Raw genomic sequence first — 17466 nt, forward strand, 5'->3', positions numbered from 1 at the left:
AAAAAAAAAAAAAAAAAAAAAAAAAAAAAAAAAAAAAAAAAACATTAGTGTGCTTACGTGCCAGGGGCTAAGAAATTACATACTTTTTTTTTTTTTTTTTAGCTGGAGTCTCACTCGCCCAGGCTGGAGTGCAGTGGCACGATCTCAGCTCACTGCAACCTCTGCCTCCCAGGTTGAAGCAATTCTCCTGTCTCAGCCTCCCAAGTAGCTGGGACTACAGGTGCCCACAATGTCCAGCTAATTTTTGTATTTTTAGTAGAGATGGGGTTTCATCATATTGGTCAGGCTGGTCTCGAACTCCTGACCTCAGGTGATCCTCCCGCCTTGGCCTCCCAAAGTGCTGGGATTACAGGCACGAGCCACCATGCCTGGCCTAAATTATTTCAGTTTTCACATGCAGTCCTCGAAGGTCAATACAAGTTATCTGTTTTATAGATGGAAAAAACTGAGGTTCAGAAAGTTTATATAATGTGCCCAAAGTTTCACAGGTAATAAGCAGAGGATTTGGAACTCAGAGCTTCTGCTGCCAAATACTGCTCTAAGATATGCCAGCTAAAGTCAATTCCTAGGAACTTTATTTTCTTTCATCTGAAATCCAGAGAATGAGTTGACAGCAACTCGGAGTGCAGCCAAATACTTAAATATCCCTCAGAGTCTTATGAACCAAAAACTGCAAACTCTTGGGCTCAAGCCATCCTCCTGTCTCAGCCTCTCAAGTAGCTGGGACTACAGGTGTGCACCATTATGCCCAGCTAATTTTTTTCTTTTTTCTTTTTTTTTTTTGGTGGAGACAGGATCTTGCTGTGTTGCTGAAGCTGGTCTCAAACTCCTGGGCTCAAGTGATCCTCCTGCCTCAGCCTCCCAAAGTGTTGGGATTATAGGCATGAACCATCATGCCTGGCCTGAACCCAGAACTTTTTTTTTTTCTCATTCTGTTGCCCAGGCTGCAGTGCAGTAGCACAATCTTGGCTCACTGCAGCCTCCACCTCCTGAACTCAGGTGATCCTCCCACCTCAGCCTCCCAAGTAGCTGAGACTATAGGCACATGCCACCACCCATAGCTAACTTTTGCATTTTTTAGGGGACATGGGGTTTCGCCATGTTTCCCAGGCTGGTCTCGAACTCCTGGGCTCAAGCAATCCATCCCCCTCAGCCTCCCGAAGTGTTGGGAATATAGATGTGAGCCACCTTGCCTGGCTCAGAACTTTTAACCAAATTAATTAGCCCCCATTCCAGTCTGCATCAAACTAGAAATAAAGTAGGAGGAAGGGAAAAGGCTTTTAGATGGAAGTAGAGGGGTCCACAAGAAGCTATTCCTTCCAGCCAGATAGCAGGAAAGAAGCTCAAAGAAAGAAAAGCAGTGGGAGAACTGTCCCATCGGTGAGTCCAAGGGCTGACGGAATCACAAATGGAGCCATTTTGTCCTCCCTGTTGACACAGCACTTTCCAATGCCATTGTAGCAGCATTTCCCACAGTTACTTAAGTTACTGTTCCTGAGTTTTAACCAGCAGGGACTTCTAGTTTACAACTGAAGTCTTTCTCAACTAGGGTTCCTCAGCCAAACCAGAACACAGAAAGATTCAAGTGACTTTTTTTCAGTTCTCCCAAGGACAGTGTATGACAAATGTTAGCTCAAACACATAGAAGTTAATTTATCATCAGAATGGGTGTCTTGGGGTATGTGGGCTAACTTATCTTACAGAACCTGATTGGGAAAGACAGGAGGTGAGGTAGAAGTTTAGTCAATCAGTAATTGATCTGAAAAGCTCATCTGGTCCTGTTCAGTGTTTTATACAATTCTGAGGTTCAAGAAAGTGCAGCAACTCGCCAAGTGAGAGGTATGCTTGCTGTACCACTGTCACATAGACTGTGGGTTCAGGAGCCTGTAATTAAGAAAATAAAGCTAGGCATCGTAGTATATACCTGTAATCCCAGCTACTTGGGAAGCTAAGGCAGGAGGACCACTTGAGCCCAGAAGTTTGAGACCAGCCTAGGCAACACAGCAAGACCCTGTCTCAAAAACAAAAAAAAAGGTAAAAAAAAACCCAACCAACCCCAGAAAATGTGTCTATTTTAGGAACAATTCCATCATAACCAATAACTAAATAGAAATGTGTGGTATGTAAAGGGGTGACTTTTGTTTTCCTGGAAATTTCACTTATGCAGGAAACTTAATTACCAAATTGATTACTTGATGATGAGTAAATAAATTAGTTGCTATTAGATCTACTCTTGGGGAAGCAGTAGCATTTAACCGCCTGTTGGTGGTAGTCAAGAGTCTTCCCCAAACCTTCAAATGTTAGGCAGGTTATGCCTGATCACCAGTGCACTGAGTGGTAGGGACTGAGATGTACGGGGTGCACTAAGGCTTTCTCAAAGGAGCAGGTGCTACTCAGACCCCTCTCTTACTACCGTGAATGCAGGCTCAGCATTATCAGATCTTGTTTTTTAACATTTCATTTAATCTTCCCAGAAATCCTATGAAGCATTCAACAAACAAGGAAACTGAGAGAGAGGATAAGTAATGTGTAGCATTGGGATCTGAATTCAGCTGTGACTCGAGAGACTAAGCTCTTAGCCTTTTTTTTTTTTTTCAAAGACGGAGTCTCGCTCTGTCACCCAGGCTGGAGTGCAGTGGCGTGATCTCCACTCACTGCAAGCTCCACCTCCAGGGTTCACACTGTTCTCCCGCCTCAGCCTCTCGCTACAGGTACCCGCCACCACGCCTGGCTAATATTTTTGTGTGTGTTTTTAGTAGAGATGGGGCTTCACCCTGTTAGCCAGGATGGTCTCGATCTCCTGACCTCGTGATCTGCCCGTCTCGGCCTCCCAAAGTGCTGGGATTACAGGCATGAGCCACTGCGCCCGGCCTCTTAGCCATTTTTTAATACTGTCCAACAGAAACTATAAACTCCAGAAAGTCCAAGGGTTGCCTCTGAATGGTGTAATTATGATTTTGATTTTACTTTTGTTCTCCCAAGTTTTCTTAAATGAATACAGAGTCCTTGTGTTATTACCAAAAAAAAAAAATCTAGTGCAACTCTCGTGTGTGTGAGAGAGACACTGTCTCACTCTGTCACCCAGGTTGGAGTGCAATGGTGCAATCTCTGCTCACTACAAACTCTGCTTCCCACATTCAAGTGATTCTTGTGCCTCAGTCTCTTGGGTAGCTGGGATTACAGGTATGCACCACCATGCCCGATTAACTTTTGTATTTTTAGTAGAGACAGGGTTTCACCGTATTGGATGGTCTCAAACTCCTAACCTCAGGTGATCCACCCGCTTTGGCCTCCCAAAGTGCTGGGATTACAGGCTTGAGCCACTGTGCCTGGAGTTTTTTTTTTCCTTCTTGCTCTGTCGCCCAGGCTGAAGTGGTGCAGTGGCGCAATCTTGACTCACTGCAAGCTTCGCCTCCCGGGTTCACGCCATTCTCCTGCCTCAGCCTCCCCAGTAGCTAGGACTACAGGCGCCCGACACCAGGCCTGGCTAATTTTTTTGTATTTTTTAGTAGAGACGGGGCTTCACCATGTTAGCCAGGATGGTCTCGATCTCCTGACCTCATGATCCGCCCGCCTCGGCCTCCCAAAGTGCTGGGATTACAGGCGTGAGACACCGTGCCCGGCCGACAACTTAGTTTTTAGGTGTAGCCTTAGCCCAGATGTTCCTGTCACATCTTTGTCCCTCTACGACATGACTCAAATGCCATTAGGGTCTGCCCTCAGTCTGTGCCCACTCAAAGCAGGAGCATAGCTACTACTGAATACTGTATCAGTGATATAACAAACTGCTTGTTTTTTTAGTCCAAGTATCTGGAAGCAGGTTTACACACTTTTACACCTTGAAACAATAGTGAAGCCTGATGCATATGTTCAAGCTCCTGTGTGTTTTTTACCAGTTTGCCATCTGAAGGCTTTAGTAAACTCACGAGGTCCCATAGAACGCTGGGAGATTCTTGAGCTGTTTGTGACACATCTTGCTCAAGGGCAGCTGCACCCATCCACCAAAGGGGCTGTGGTGGAAAAAGCATTCATCTTACAGGTACCAGATTGGGCTCAGATCCCAGGTCTGTTACTTAGGAGCCAACATCCTTAAGTCACTCTTGAGGCAAGTTTGCTTCCCCATCTCTGCTTAGGTTTCTAGCTTCATCTTCTACCCCAGCAGACCACACCCCAGCCTGCTGAACTCCCTGTCCTTCTCTGAATCTCTGAGCTCTGGGTTCTCTTGCTTTGGGATTCATGCTGCTACACCTGCCAAGAAGTCCATTTCTCATACCTTCATCCCCCAATCCAGCTATTCTGAGGATGTGCTACTCACCCAGGCTAGACTAGGTACCCTTTCTATCCTTTGGCAGGCTGTGCTAACTTCTGTCAGATTTAAAATATTATTTTATAATTGCTTTTACCTGTCCCCACCAAAAGACAGTTGCCCATATAATCATCAAAAACTATTTGTTAAATCAATCCAGAGAAGTGATTAGCACTTACTTCTCAGGGTTGTTGGGACAATCTATAAACTGTAGGCTGTTATTTGGTCTACTGTTGATCCCAGCTTCTCTATCTTTGAACAGTGCCCATTAACTCAAGAATATACCGCTTCCTTGTTCTCTCCTTCTTGCCCCTTCCACCATCCCCTAAAAGCCCCCTTCTCTGAGAGGGTAACCTTGAGCTTCTGGGTTTTGTAGATGTCTATACCTGAGATCCGACAATGTGGTAGAAGGCAATTGTGCTGATGAATTACTACAAAACTCCCATCGAGTCGTGGAGGAGTATTTTGTGGCCCCCCCAGGTAGGTGTTGCCCAGAGTGGTTTAACAGATAGTCTCACAGTGACCTTAGGAATGAAGCAGGAAGCGTGAGGACCAAAGATGCTATGTGAAGGCACTTTGAAAAGGATAAAGTGCATACAGATGGTGACATTAAGGTGGCGGTAGGGTCCAGGGTCATACCTCTAGGGGGCAGGTAGTAACAGGAATAAGCAAAACAGGATTGGGGGGAAGTGGGGTAAAGGTTTAGAGTGGATGGAAATCTGGAGCTCAAGATCTGCCTAAAGGGGCAGCTGACATTCTGTGTTTCTCAAAGCCAGTTAAGACCATGCCAGATCCTGTAATCGGCTCCAACTTTCTAGTATTCATACCATGAATAAATATTTGTTAGGTCTAGCTTTGGGCTGGGTGCCACAAAATAACCGGTCCTTTCCTAAAAGAATCCTTTTTTTTTTTGAGATGGAATTTCGCTCTTGTTGTCCAGGCTGGAGTGCAATGGTACAATCTCGGCTCACCACAACCTCCGCCTCCCGGGTTCAAGCGATTCTCCTGCCTCAGGCTCCCGAGTAGCTGGGATTACAGGCATGCGCCACCACGCCTGGCTAATTTTTTGTATTTGTAGTAGAGGCAGGGTTCACCATGTTAGCCAGGATTATCTCGATCTCCCGACCTCAGGTGATCCACCCACCTCAGCCTCCCAAAAGGAATCTTTTGTGCAGCCTTAGCCCAGATGTTTCTGTCATATCTTTGCCCCTCTATGACATGATTCAAATGCCATTAGGGTCTGCACTCAGTCTGTGCCCACTCAAAGCAGGAGGAGCATGGCTGCTACCCTATCAGTGGTGCCAGGCAGGAATGTAAACCCATTTCTCCAGAGAACCTGGATACCTGGCATTTTGTGTGATATATCTTTTCTTTTCTTCTTTTTTTTTTTTTTTGAGACGGAGTCTCGCTTGGTTGCCCAGGCTTTAGTGCAATCTTGGCTCACTGCAACCTTTGCCTCCCAGGTTCAAGCAATTCTCTGCCTCAGCCTGCCTGGTAGCTGGGATTACAAGTGCCTGCCACCATGCCTGGCTAATTTTTTTGTATTTTTAGTAGAGATGGGATTTTGCCATCTTGGCCAGGCTAGTCTTGAACTCTTGACCTCGTGATCCACCCGCCTCAGCCTCCCAAAGTGCTGGGATTACAGGGGTGAGCGACTGCATCCCACTGATATTTCTTAAATTTTAAGTGCTGGCAACCAATTCAAGCCAAATTCACCGTCCAAGCCAAATAAAACACACCTGCAAGCCAGGTGCAGTCTGTGAGCCATCAGTTTACAACTGCTGGCGTAGAGATTTGCATCATCTACCTACTGTAAATATTTTAAATAGAAGCTTTAAAATTACTGTGGGCTGACAGTAAAATCCAGAACCTTGGATAGGTTGACTGTTTTTATCTCCTCTGCAGGTAAATGAGTACTGGAGTTGTACTACCCCTCTGGGCCTTTGGGAGTGGGACTAGCCAAAAGCAGTCAGGTAGACTGCTAAGTGCCAACTTCCAGTTCAGCATATCCCCTGAGGGAGAATCATTCTGAGCAGACTTCACATAAGACATTGGCCCTGGTCAACTCAAGGTGCCAGTTAAAGGCAGGCTCTGGTTGAAGCAAGGATGGGAAAGGCAGCTAGAAAATGTGTGAGCTAAACATTTTTTTTTTGAGACGGAGTCTCGCTCTGTTGCCCAGGCTGGAGTGCAGTGGTGCGATCTTGGCTCACTGCAAGCTCCGCCTCCCAGGTTCATGCCATTCTCCTGCCTCAGCCTCCCGAGTAGCTGGGACTACAGGCGCCCACCACCACACCCAGCTAATTTTTCGTATTTTTAGTAGAGATGGGGTTTCACCGTATTAGCCAGGATGGTCTCGATCTCCTGACCCCATGAGCTGCCCGCCTCGGCCTCTCAAAGTGCTGGGATTACAGGTGTGAGCCACCGTGCCTGGCCATGAGCTACTTTTATCATGCCTCCAATCCAGTAAATCACCTGTTAACTGTAGAGAGAAAGGAGACTCTCCATCTCAAAGCCTGATAGTTGTGGCTTCAGCAGACATATCTATTGATCAGACATGCTGTCTCCCACACAGAACCTTACTTCAGACTCCTTGGGACCACCTGAGTTCATGGTCATGGTCAGTCTTTCCTTCCACTCCTATCTGCATATTAGTGGCTAATCAACCTGTCTACTCCTTACTGAAAAAGGAGTGGCTTCACTTAGAACTGATTCTTTCAGATACTCCGAGTTAGGAAAACAGGGTAGTAGCTATATTTACTTCCGTATTTTCCATGAGAAACTAAGTGATCAGTTAGCTTAGTAGAGCCAGCTAGGCGGCAGGCTCAGCTATCACATTCTCTTTTGTTATTTTCAAACAGGTAATATCTCTTTGCCAAAGCTGGATGAACAAGAGCCATTCCCACACAGCTGAGTAGCTCATTCTGGAAAGCGGGTACTCTGTGACCATGTGGAAGCACAATGACAGTATTTTCTTACTGTGAACACTAATGTTCCTGCTTTTTTCAGTCACCTGAAAAAATGGATGCTCAAGCATTTCTTAACAGATTCTTCTGAAGACACAATTGGGAAACATCGGGCCCCAAAAATGAGTTCCTGATGCTAACTGAGGTGAAAGGAAAGCAAAAGTCAGCTTCCAGGGAATTCACTTAACAAGCCTGTTCAGTATGGAAGACATTATTTATCTGCCTTTAACTCCCCCCAAAGGACTGTTCCAACTGCATGAAAGTGTCTTCTATCTACGTAACTGGTAGATGGAGCATCTTGATCACTATATGACAACCCTGGCTGTCATTTTTAGTTGCCTATCTGCAGTGATTTGAGCAGCCCTATTTTTACCGAACATACCTGAATTTGTTCTTGGGCTCCCACTCTCTTCCTAGAAAAGGGCTAACTTCCTACTAAGGTCTGAAGACTGTTCAAAGTAGACTAGAGCTTGGGAACTCCTAATCTAGAACTATCTGCCATCCCACAAAGTGATTATATGCCAAAGGGATACTAGTCATACGTAGTGTTTCTTTCTGAAAAGAGAACTTATCCTAAAATTAGCCCTGGGTCTGGGAGAAAGGAGCCCTCTCCACCCCCAAAATGATTATTAAATTGAGATAAGTCCAAGATAAAACTCAGGATACCAAGGATAAATGAAACTTATTTAGGGATAAAAGTGATAGAATCAGAGAGTATTTCCTCTAACCAAACTGCCAAAGTTGGTTTTGGCTAAGAATTTGCCAATAGTATTTACATTGCTTGTCATTTTTTTAGTTTTCTGAGACAGGGCCTCACTCTGTCACCCAGGCTGGAGTGCAGTGGTGTGATCACAGATAACTTGCAGCCTTCTGGGCTCAAGTGATCCTCCCGCCTCAGCCTCCTAAGTAACTGGGACTACGTATGTGCATCACCATGTCCAGTTAATTGTTTAAGTAGAGATGGGGTTTTGCTATGTTGCCTATCTGGTCTTGAACTCCTGGCCTCAAGGGATCCTCCGGCATGCTTTGGCCTCCCAAAGTGCTGGGATCACAAGCATAAGCCACCGTGTGTTTATTTTTCCCATTCCCTTCCTTTATCTGCAATGCTTTTTTCTTCTTTAAGGCAGCCTAATTTACAAGCTTGGCCTTGAATTAAAAGAGAACCCAGAACCCACTCTTAAAAGAGTTTACATTCTCAAACCAGTATCAGCAACTATCTATCCCCACATAAATAAAGTTATCTACCCCTGCTCCTTACTAACTGGGTACAAGTTATGATTACAACTCAGTGATTTTTAAAATTAGTATGCCTATTTTGTGAAATCTGTGTACTTAATCAAGGACAACCACACATGTCAATTACTAAACGTTTAAAATATATTTCTAAACAGAATGGGCCGACTCAGTCACAGTAACTGTTGATCTCCATAGTAGAGCAACCCACAAAGACAACTGATTTTTTTCCCATAATCAGGGGTGAAAAATATACAACTTGTTTCTGAACCAAAACCACAATTTCTGCAGTTTAAAATGTTTCACTGCTAATATGGCCCTGGTAGAAATTATGTAGTTTTTTTTTCTTCTTTTAAAAAAAAAAAAATTAAAAAAATTTCCTAAGACACTAAATCCTCAATCTGGAATGTAGATTCTGAGCACAAAGCAGCTCAGTTAACCTAAAAAATAAAGAAAAAATTCCCATCACCTGTCTCAGTAGGGCCTGAAAGGAGAGAAGTAGTGTGGGGAACCCCTGCTTTGGTATGGAGAGTCACGGCCCCTTGACCCAGACCGAGACCGTGAGTAGCCATAGCTGGTGCTTCTCTCAGGATAAACTCGGATGTAGGAAGTTTCACCCTGAAATGCAAACAAAACCGAAAAGAGTAATGGGGAAAAAAATCAGAGCCAGAAGAATAAGCAAACCAACATCTAACAATAATAGTTAAATATTGAGCACTTACTGTGTACTCTGTACCTGGCATTAGCTTATCTCATTAAACCCTCATAACATTATGAGGTAGGTACTCTTACTATCCCACTTCAAGAATGAAGAAAATTAAGACTTAAATTATATCATTTGCCCAAGGTAACACAATAAATGCCAATTTGACATGTTGATACTCAATTAACTATTATAAACAATATATCTGAATTACTGCCATTGACCCCCTTTAAAGCTAAGAACTGGAAAGATCTCAGGGGTCATATAGTTTAATCCCCTGCCACCTCATATATGCATCTTTGGATGGGCATCTATGGAAGGAGCTAACCTGTATTTAATACCTTCCAGATGTGAGGACCTGAGCTAGATGCTTTAGATGTTATCCTCTTGCTCTAGATTCCTGACAGGGCTTGTGAAGGTGCTATTATGTGACCATTTTGCCCATGAAGGAATCAAGGTTCCAAGAGTAGTTAAGGTAAGGAATTAATAAGCAGCAAAGGAGTCATGTCCAGGCTGACTTGTCCCCAGGCCCTCTGCCTTCAGCCAGCATTCTTGGAAGATCCTAAGATGCCAAGGGGAAAGAACCCGGATGCTTTTTCACCTTAGGTGAAAGTCAATAATTGGAGTTACCCTTTCTGAGGCCCTGCTTTGCAGTATAACTGAGGATCAAATGCTGTTCTGTTTCTGCTCCAAATTCAAGTCCTAGAGGACAGTCTGAACAAAAGCATCATTAAACTATGGAAGGACCAACCTCTAAGCCAAAAACTAGGGAATTATATGAATCCTCAGAAAAAGAAATGAGCTCAGAGACCTGTGTCTCCAAACATCTGTAAATCTCATAGTAAGGCAGGACAGAATAACCAGAAAAAATGTCCAATTGGTGGTCTGGTTTCTGGTCTCAGTGGTACCAAAGGGATAGTCACCACTTCAGTCAAACTGAGATCCAAAACAGCAGCTGCTTTCCTACAAGGAAGGACATCAAGAACTACTGAGTCTCAAGGGTGAGATAATTAACCACAAGAAAATGTCACGGTTTAGCCTGGCACAGTGGTGCATGCCTGCAGTCCCAACTACTGGAGAGGCTGAGGTGGGAGGGCTGCGTGGGCCCAGGAGTTCAAGGTCAGCCTGGGCAATATAATGAGACTCTGTCTCTAAAATCAAAAATTAGAGAAATATAAAAATTATAAAATTAAAAAAGAAAATGTCACAATAGCTCAGGTTTCAGAGAGGATCTTACACTACTCTGGGAAAAAAGTGAAGTGACAGCTCAGCCCTGACAGCAGGACCTAGAAGGGCTGAGATGAAGAGGCTGGCCTATAGAGCTCAGCCTAGATCCACAGAAGGGGCAGCTGAGTTCACAGAGGGATACTGCCATTTAAGCTGGTTGTGAATGGGGTGATATCAAGACCAACTGCACTAGTATTCTCTCCAGGTTACAAATACCATGACCAAACTGTGTTATGTGATACTAATACGCAGAATAAAGCATATTAAAAAACAAACATACTATGAATGCATACTTCTCTCAGCTATGACCCTGAAGGACTTAGGCATAGCAAATTCCATGGCTTTGTCCACCTAAGATAGATCTCTTATGGTACTGTGAGGTTACCAAATGGCATGGCCTCTTGCTACCTCTGCTAGGTCAGGTTCAAGTGGAGTGATTTGAGTACAAGCTCCTCAACAGAAGACAAGGACCCACCTCATGAGAGCGGAATTTGGTGTCATCCAGTTTACGCAGGGCATATTCCATATCTTCTTTTCTGAGATACTCGACCATCCCCACTCCATCCTTCTGCACATCAGCATAACAGACATCCCCAGCTTCTCGCATGTGATCCTTCAGGTCCTGCCAGCTGCCTGATGGAGGAAGTCCTAGGCATGGAGAACATAAGAAAGCCCACATCCTTCAGCTATGTTAACTGCCCTGTTAAGAGCCAGGAATACCTACGGTCCCTTCTCCATGATCACTTAAATCCTGAGGGTCCCCAAATCATAAACCTTGATAAGGGACATGAAATCAGAAAACAGCACTGAAGTACATGTGGTAAATAAACCACCTTGAGAAACTGGTTTTAAGCCCATCTTCCAGAGACCAGACCTTTTCAATAGAGCAAGAAGTCTATCCCATTACAGGTATAGTATCTCTGAGAGTTCATAGCCTCTTTCTTTGTCCTTTAAAATCAATGCTAAACTCCTAATACTTTGAGTTCCAACTTTTTCCATTATGAAATTTAACAGTACCAATTATTTACTGCTTGACAGGGTTTCACAGGACATGGGAATTTTGAAACCAGATAATGAAATAACCAAAGAGTAGCTGAAGGTAACAATACAACAACAAAAAATCTAGTTTGTTTTCTTATAGGTGTGAATGACAAACTATACAGAGTACCTCTTAAAAGATCACCAACATTCTTCAATACAGTGGGGGGGAAGGTAAGACTCAGATGCTAAAACTAGTCGGGAGTCATACAACCCTACCTGATGTCATGAAAGGGAAATGTGCTCCTGCTCTCAAAGGCTGTGTTTACCGCTCACAGCTCAGGACTGCAGCCATTTCCTAATAGTTTTCTAAGCAGGATTTCAGAGCAGCATGGAGAGAAAAAAAGATAATGTATGACATCCTGAAGGAGGGAATAGAGTTCTGGGGTTAAAAAATTACAAAGGGACACAAGGTAGGCAGATACTGAAAGTATCACTATTTAAGCACATAGGAGTATGCTGTGATTGTGTGACATTCACATCTTAAAAAGGTGCCACGCTCCTCGATATACTTCATTCCACCAGGGCCCTAAAACTCCCATGCAATATGCAGAAGGCCCTAGGTCTTTCCAGTGTGTTAATATTTTGAAGACAGATAAACCTCCCAGTTTAGCATTTCATCACTTATAAACACTAGACAGAAATAGTCTATACTTTCCAATAAAATCTCTAAGACTCCAACTTACGGGGTTTTAAAAAATATTTAATTCTAAAACCACCACAAAATCTGATCTTCAAGATCCGAGGCTGGGTAAGTTGTTCAAATCTGGCTCCTGGAATGCCTTTCTACCATGTCTGATGCCAAGTATATTCCAAAAGAAGAGTCTTTAGAATTGTAGCTCAAGGGGTTTTCCCATTATCTTCCCTTCTCACCACTAGAAAACTCCTTTACAAGAAGTATGTTTATGTTCTTCCAAGGCTGCACTCCCAGCGCAATTTCATTTGCAGGATACTTGCCTCATTGGCAATCCAGGGCAGGGCTTCAGACTGGCACTGCATACAGGCTATTGAAAAGAAAGCCCCAGTGTCCCATGCACTGAAGAATAACAGTTATCATTTCTTGGAAGATAGACTCTGTGTTAAGTAGTATTTTACATGTATCATCTCATTCTATTTGAAAGGAACATACCTGAAACAAGAACTCGGAAATCAGATCTTCTTGTAGGAGGCCCATTCCTCCCACCACGGGGCCACCCACCCCGACCTCCATAAGTCCTGGGGAACTCCACACGAAGCCGACACTGGCCATAATCATAACCATTTCTTCCATAAATAGCATCCTCTGCATCTCTGCCAAAAAAAAAGTAAAGTTTGGAGTTAGTGCTGTTCAGGAGGCCAAGTGACTTTCCAGTGAGGGGCATGAATAGTAAGCATAAAAGGGAAACTGAGAGTGAAGAAAAAAACACACAAATCAGGATCTTGATGCACTTCTGCTTCAGTCTGGAGACGTTTCATGATACTGGAATTAACCTTTACAGCTGTTACACACAGTTTTAGAGGTATGAAATTATAATGAATGAGCAAACAGATTACTTCTAAGAGGGCTAATTCAGAGAAAAAAAAAAAGAATCAACTGCTGACAGATTGATTTTGCCAATAAACCACCAGTGTTTTTCTAACCTTGTTGAGCATTTTTTCAAAAAGCACACCACACACTAACACCTTAATATTTTTCTACAAGGCCTAGTGCCATAAAGTCTATGGAAATAAAAAGTAGCCAGTTAGCCAGGCATGGTGTTGTACGCCTGTAGTCCCAGCTACTTGAGAGGCTGAGATGGGAGTACAGAGCCGAGATCACACTACTGTACTCCAGCCTGGGTGACAGAGACCTTATCTCAAAAAAAAGAAAAAGAAAAAAAAGAAAGTAGCCAGTTGGATAGGAGAGTATTTGAGAGTAAATAAAGTAGCTGGGTGTGATGTTTGAGCCCAGGTCAAGGCCAGCCTGGGTAATACAGTGAGACCCTGTCTTTAAAAAAAAATAAGGCTCAAAGGAAAAAAGACAAATGCAAATGAGTGTTTTGTGATGAATGTAGAACTTTTTTTTTTTTTTTTTTTGTGAAACAGGGTCTTTTTTTTTGAAACAGAGTAGTCACCAAGGCTGAGTGCAGTGGCTGGAGCATAACTCACTGCAGCTTCTAACTCTTGGGCTCAAGCAATCCTCCCACCTCAGCCTCCTGAATAGCTAGGGCCACAGGCGTGTACCACTGCACCCAGCTAATTTTTGGATTTTTTTGTAGAGAGAGGTCTCCCTATGTTGGCCAGCCTGGTCTTGAACTCACGGGCTCAGGCGATCCTTCCCCTCAGTCTCCCAAAGTGCTAGGATTACAGGCATAAGCCACTGCGCCTGGCCTTGGAACTCTAAAGTGTACCTTTTCAGCATGGTTTGGAGAACTATTTTGTCAAAAAAACTCTGATACAATTTTGCCAAAAGAGATAAATATTCAATAAAACTACTTTAAGTCTTTCCTAGGACTCTAGGAGAGTCAGGAATGCCACGTTGATTCTCCAGTATTGGATGGTAGAAAGTATGACCCTGGAGCTTGGGTGGACAAGAGGAACTGAATGTGCTAATGAAGGCACTGTTCAGTGTCACAGGCGTATAATCACTTATAAGATTTCAGGACTAAAAGCAACAAGGACCACATCCAGTGCAACCTTGACTACATAAAATGCAGACTGGGAGAGGTAGAACTGCTAGGATGTCAGAACAGACTGAATAAAAATTGGCCTGCATTCAGGTCGGGCGCAGTGGCTCATGCCTGTAATCCCAGCACTTTGGGAGGTTGAGGCAGGTGGATCACTTGAGGTTAGGAGCTTGAGACCAGTCTGGGCAACATGGTGAAACCCCTTGTCTCTACTAAAAAGATAAAAATTAGCTGGGCATGGAGGTGCGCAGCTGTAATCCCAGCTACTCAGGAAGCTGAGGCAGCAGAATCGCTTGAACCCAGGAAGCGAAGGTTGCAGTGAGCTGAGACTGTGCCACTACGCTCCAGCCTGCGCCACAGAGCGAGACTCCATCTCAATAAATACAATAAATAAATAAATAAAATTAGCCTGCATTCAAATCATTATTCTGCAAATTACTAGTAGTCATCTCTGGGTTAAGTGTTTAATCAAGTTTTTACATCTCTAATGTGAATAGTATGCCTATCTCACAGGGTTATTGTAATGGTTAAATAAGATTACTACATGAAATGCTTTGCTTGAATCTTCACATCTAGTGACACCAAAAGATAGTTTTTCTATTATGAAAGGAATGAGGGAAGATGACAACGTAGCATATCATATAGTAAGTCTGCATTCAAAGAACAGAAGAGGGAATTCAAGTCCATTGATCCTGGCCTGGCACGGTGGCTCAGGCCTGTAATCTCAGCACTTTGGGAGCCCAAAGCAGGTGGATCACTTGAGGTTAGGAGTTTAAGACAAACCTGGTCAACATGGAGAAACCCCATCTCTGCTGAACATACAAAAATCAGCCAGGCATGATGGAGGGCGCCTGTAATCCCAGCTACTGGGAAGCTGAGGCAGAAGAATCGCTTGAACCTGGGAGATGGAGGTTGCGGTGAGCCGAGACAGCAACATCGCACTCCAGCCTGGGAGACAAGAGCAAAATTCTGTCTCAAAAAAATAAAAAGAAAAAAATCCCTTGATCCCTTACTAGCTTTCTCTCTTTCTTTTTTTTGAGATGGAGTCTTGCTCTGTCACCAGGTTGGAATGCAGTGGCGCCATCTTGGCTCACTGCAACCTCCGACTCCCTGGTTCAAGCGATTCTCCTGCCTCAGCCTCCCAAGTAGCTGGGACTACAGGTGCGCGCCACCACACCCAGTTCATTTTTGTATTTTTAGTAGAAACGGGGTTTCACCATGTTGGCTAGGATGGTCTCGATCTCTTGACCTTGTGATCCGCCCGCCTCAGCCTCCCAGTGCTGGGATTGCCACCAGCTTTCTCTTTTATCAGTAACTCTAAATCCTCGATATCCTGATCTGTAAAATCTGGTTAACCACACAGGACGGGTGAGGTAGCTCACGCCTGTAATACCAACACTCTGGGAGGCCAAGGCGGGCGGATCACCTGATGTCGGGAGTTCGAAACCAGCCTGACCAACATGGAGAAACCCCGTCTCTACTAAAAATACAAAAAAGTTAGCTAGACGTGGTGGCGCTTGCCTATAATCCCAGCTACTCGGGAGGCTGAGGCAGGAGAAATTCGCTTGAACCCAGGAGGTGGAGGTTGCGGTGGGCCAAGATCGCACCACTGTATTCCAGCTCAGGGAACAAGAGTGAAACCCCATCTCAAAAAAAAAAAAAAAGAAAATCAAAAACAAAAGAAACAGTACCTGCACCTCATGAAGTGTTAAAAACACTAAATACAGGCTGGGCGGGTTGCTCACGCCTGTAATCCTAACACTTTGATCCGCTGAGACGGGTGGATCACCTGAGCTCAGAAGTTCGAGACCAGCCTGGGAAACATGGTGAAACCCCCTATTTTATCAATCTAAAAAAAATAAGGAAATAAAAAAAGTTAAATACACACCATGGCACTCCACCCACAGCAACTGTTGAAAAACCACAATGGCACGGTTACCAAATAAGTGAGGCATAGCCTTCTCCGGCTTAGGGGTAAAAATGCCCAGTTCCGGTTTTGAGGCAAATGAGGAGATACTAGGGATGAGCTGTCAGTTGACTCTTCAGCCATCAAAGCCTCGCGGTGCTCTCCTTGCCCTATCAGTAAGTCCACCCCAGGTAGGCTGGACACCCTACGAACATTTCGTGTTCCCTGGGAGCAAATGATGCTAGGAAAATAGGGTGCGGGCTCTTATTTGGCCGGAGTGGAGTGACCAGGTCAGCGCCACAGCTGCTAACCACCACCAACCACAGTTTTGAAAGTTCCTCGGCTTTTTCCGGCCTGAGGGCCGACGCTGTTTGCAAAATCACAAACACTCCTTAGAGCCGGGTTAGGAATCTAGAGTTTCCAAATCCCTGGAACCTTCAGCATCTCGCCAAACGTCCCTCATTAAAGGAGGGAAGTGAAATCAGAGCCCCACTCCGGCTGTTTTAGAAGTTTTCCCAAATCCCTGGTCCCCTGACAAAGTCCGGGCCCGGGCCTGGCGGGGCGCGGCGCGCGAACGGCGAGCTGTTCCACCAGAGACCCCTCCACGACCTCCAGCGGCATCCGCGACCCTGCAGCTTACTCTCCAGTCACGGCGAGCTCCGGCCGGGGGAGGGGCGGGCGGGAAGAGCGAACGGCGACCCCCGCGCTGCCCCGGGGCCGCTTCCCCCCACGGTGCCGCCCCAGGCGGGAGGCGGACAGGGCTCATTTGGACCCCCCGAGGCCGGTGCAGGAGGGCTTGGGCCCTCCAAAGGCTCAGCTTTTGGATTTCCAAGTAATATATTGGAATAATAAAAATAAAGGAAGTGACGACGGCGCGAAGGACGGCCCGGGCCTGCGAGGAGGCTGCCTCATCCTCCACCCGTGAGGGGGCGCCGTGAGGGGTCTGCGCGGAGGCGGGGGGAGGGGAGCCCTGGGGGAGGGGACAGCAGGGAAGGCGGAGGCCTCAGGCACCGAAGGGGAGAGGGCGGGAGCCTCACCGGGGGTCTTCGAAGCGCACGAAGGCAAAGGGCACGAGGCCGTGCCGGTTCTTGAGCTCGATCTCGCGGATGCGGCCGTACTTGTAGAACAGGTCCTCCAGGTCCTTCTCGCGCACGTCGGTCGGAAGGTTCCCCACGTAGATGCGCCCGTCGCCCTCGCCGCTGCGCTCGTCCGCCCAGCCCGACATCCGCACGGCCCGACGCCGCGGGCCCGCCGCAGCCCACGTCGCCGCCGCCGCCGCCGCCGCCTCAGCACGGGTCCCCCCGCAGCGTCCCCGCGGGCTCCGAGGCGCTCAGCCGCACTGCATTGTGGGAACGCGGAGCGGAAGCGAAGGGGTCGGCGGAGGCAAAAGGAGTTCTCTTAAAGGGGACGCGGCTGCGACCACTGCGCATGCGCGCAGGCCGCGA

At 45.7% G+C, this 17466-nt stretch overlaps 2 protein-coding genes across 3 annotated transcripts in view; one reads left to right on the forward strand and one right to left on the reverse strand.

The window, feature by feature from the left end:
- The window catches only part of GATC (glutamyl-tRNA amidotransferase subunit C), a 17658-nt gene extending 6951 nt beyond the window's left edge, over window positions 1–10707 (forward strand). The window contains exons 3-4 of the mRNA XM_025403717.1: window positions 4683–4786; window positions 7165–10707. Of these exons, the coding sequence (XP_025259502.1) occupies window positions 4683–4786; window positions 7165–7217 (157 nt within the window). The 3' untranslated portion in view covers window positions 7218–10707. The remainder of the gene's footprint in view (window positions 1–4682; window positions 4787–7164) is intronic.
- SRSF9 (serine and arginine rich splicing factor 9) lies at window positions 8625–17439 on the reverse strand. 2 transcript variants are annotated; one of them, XM_025403715.1, is made up of 4 exons: window positions 17059–17439; window positions 12600–12760; window positions 10908–11080; window positions 8625–9120 (listed from the first exon to the last, which is right to left on the reverse strand). In XM_025403715.1, exons 1-4 carry the CDS (start codon window positions 17244–17246, stop codon window positions 8977–8979), a joined length of 666 nt encoding a protein of 221 aa, XP_025259500.1. In that variant the 5' UTR covers window positions 17247–17439; the 3' UTR covers window positions 8625–8976. The 2 variants fall into 2 exon arrangements, with proteins under 2 accessions (XP_025259500.1, XP_025259501.1); XM_025403716.1 differs by having other exon boundaries at window positions 12729–12760; window positions 17059–17403.
- Window positions 17440–17466: the final 27 nt, after the last annotated feature.

Source organism: Theropithecus gelada, chromosome 11 (genome assembly GCF_003255815.1).
Source record: "Theropithecus gelada isolate Dixy chromosome 11, Tgel_1.0, whole genome shotgun sequence".
Lineage (NCBI taxonomy): Eukaryota > Metazoa > Chordata > Mammalia > Primates > Cercopithecidae > Theropithecus > Theropithecus gelada.

Coding starts and splice junctions, on each gene's coding strand:
- SRSF9 (XM_025403715.1), bottom strand. CDS start 17,246: ATGTCGGGCTGGGCGGACGAGCGCAGCGGCGAGGGCGACGGGCGCATC. Junction 12,761..17,058: donor GTGCGCTTCGAAGACCCCCG/GTGAGGCTCCCG, acceptor TTTTTTTGGCAG/AGATGCAGAGGATGCTATTT. Junction 11,081..12,599: donor TTTCCGAGTTCTTGTTTCAG/GTATGTTCCTTT, acceptor CTCCATGCCTAG/GACTTCCTCCATCAGGCAGC.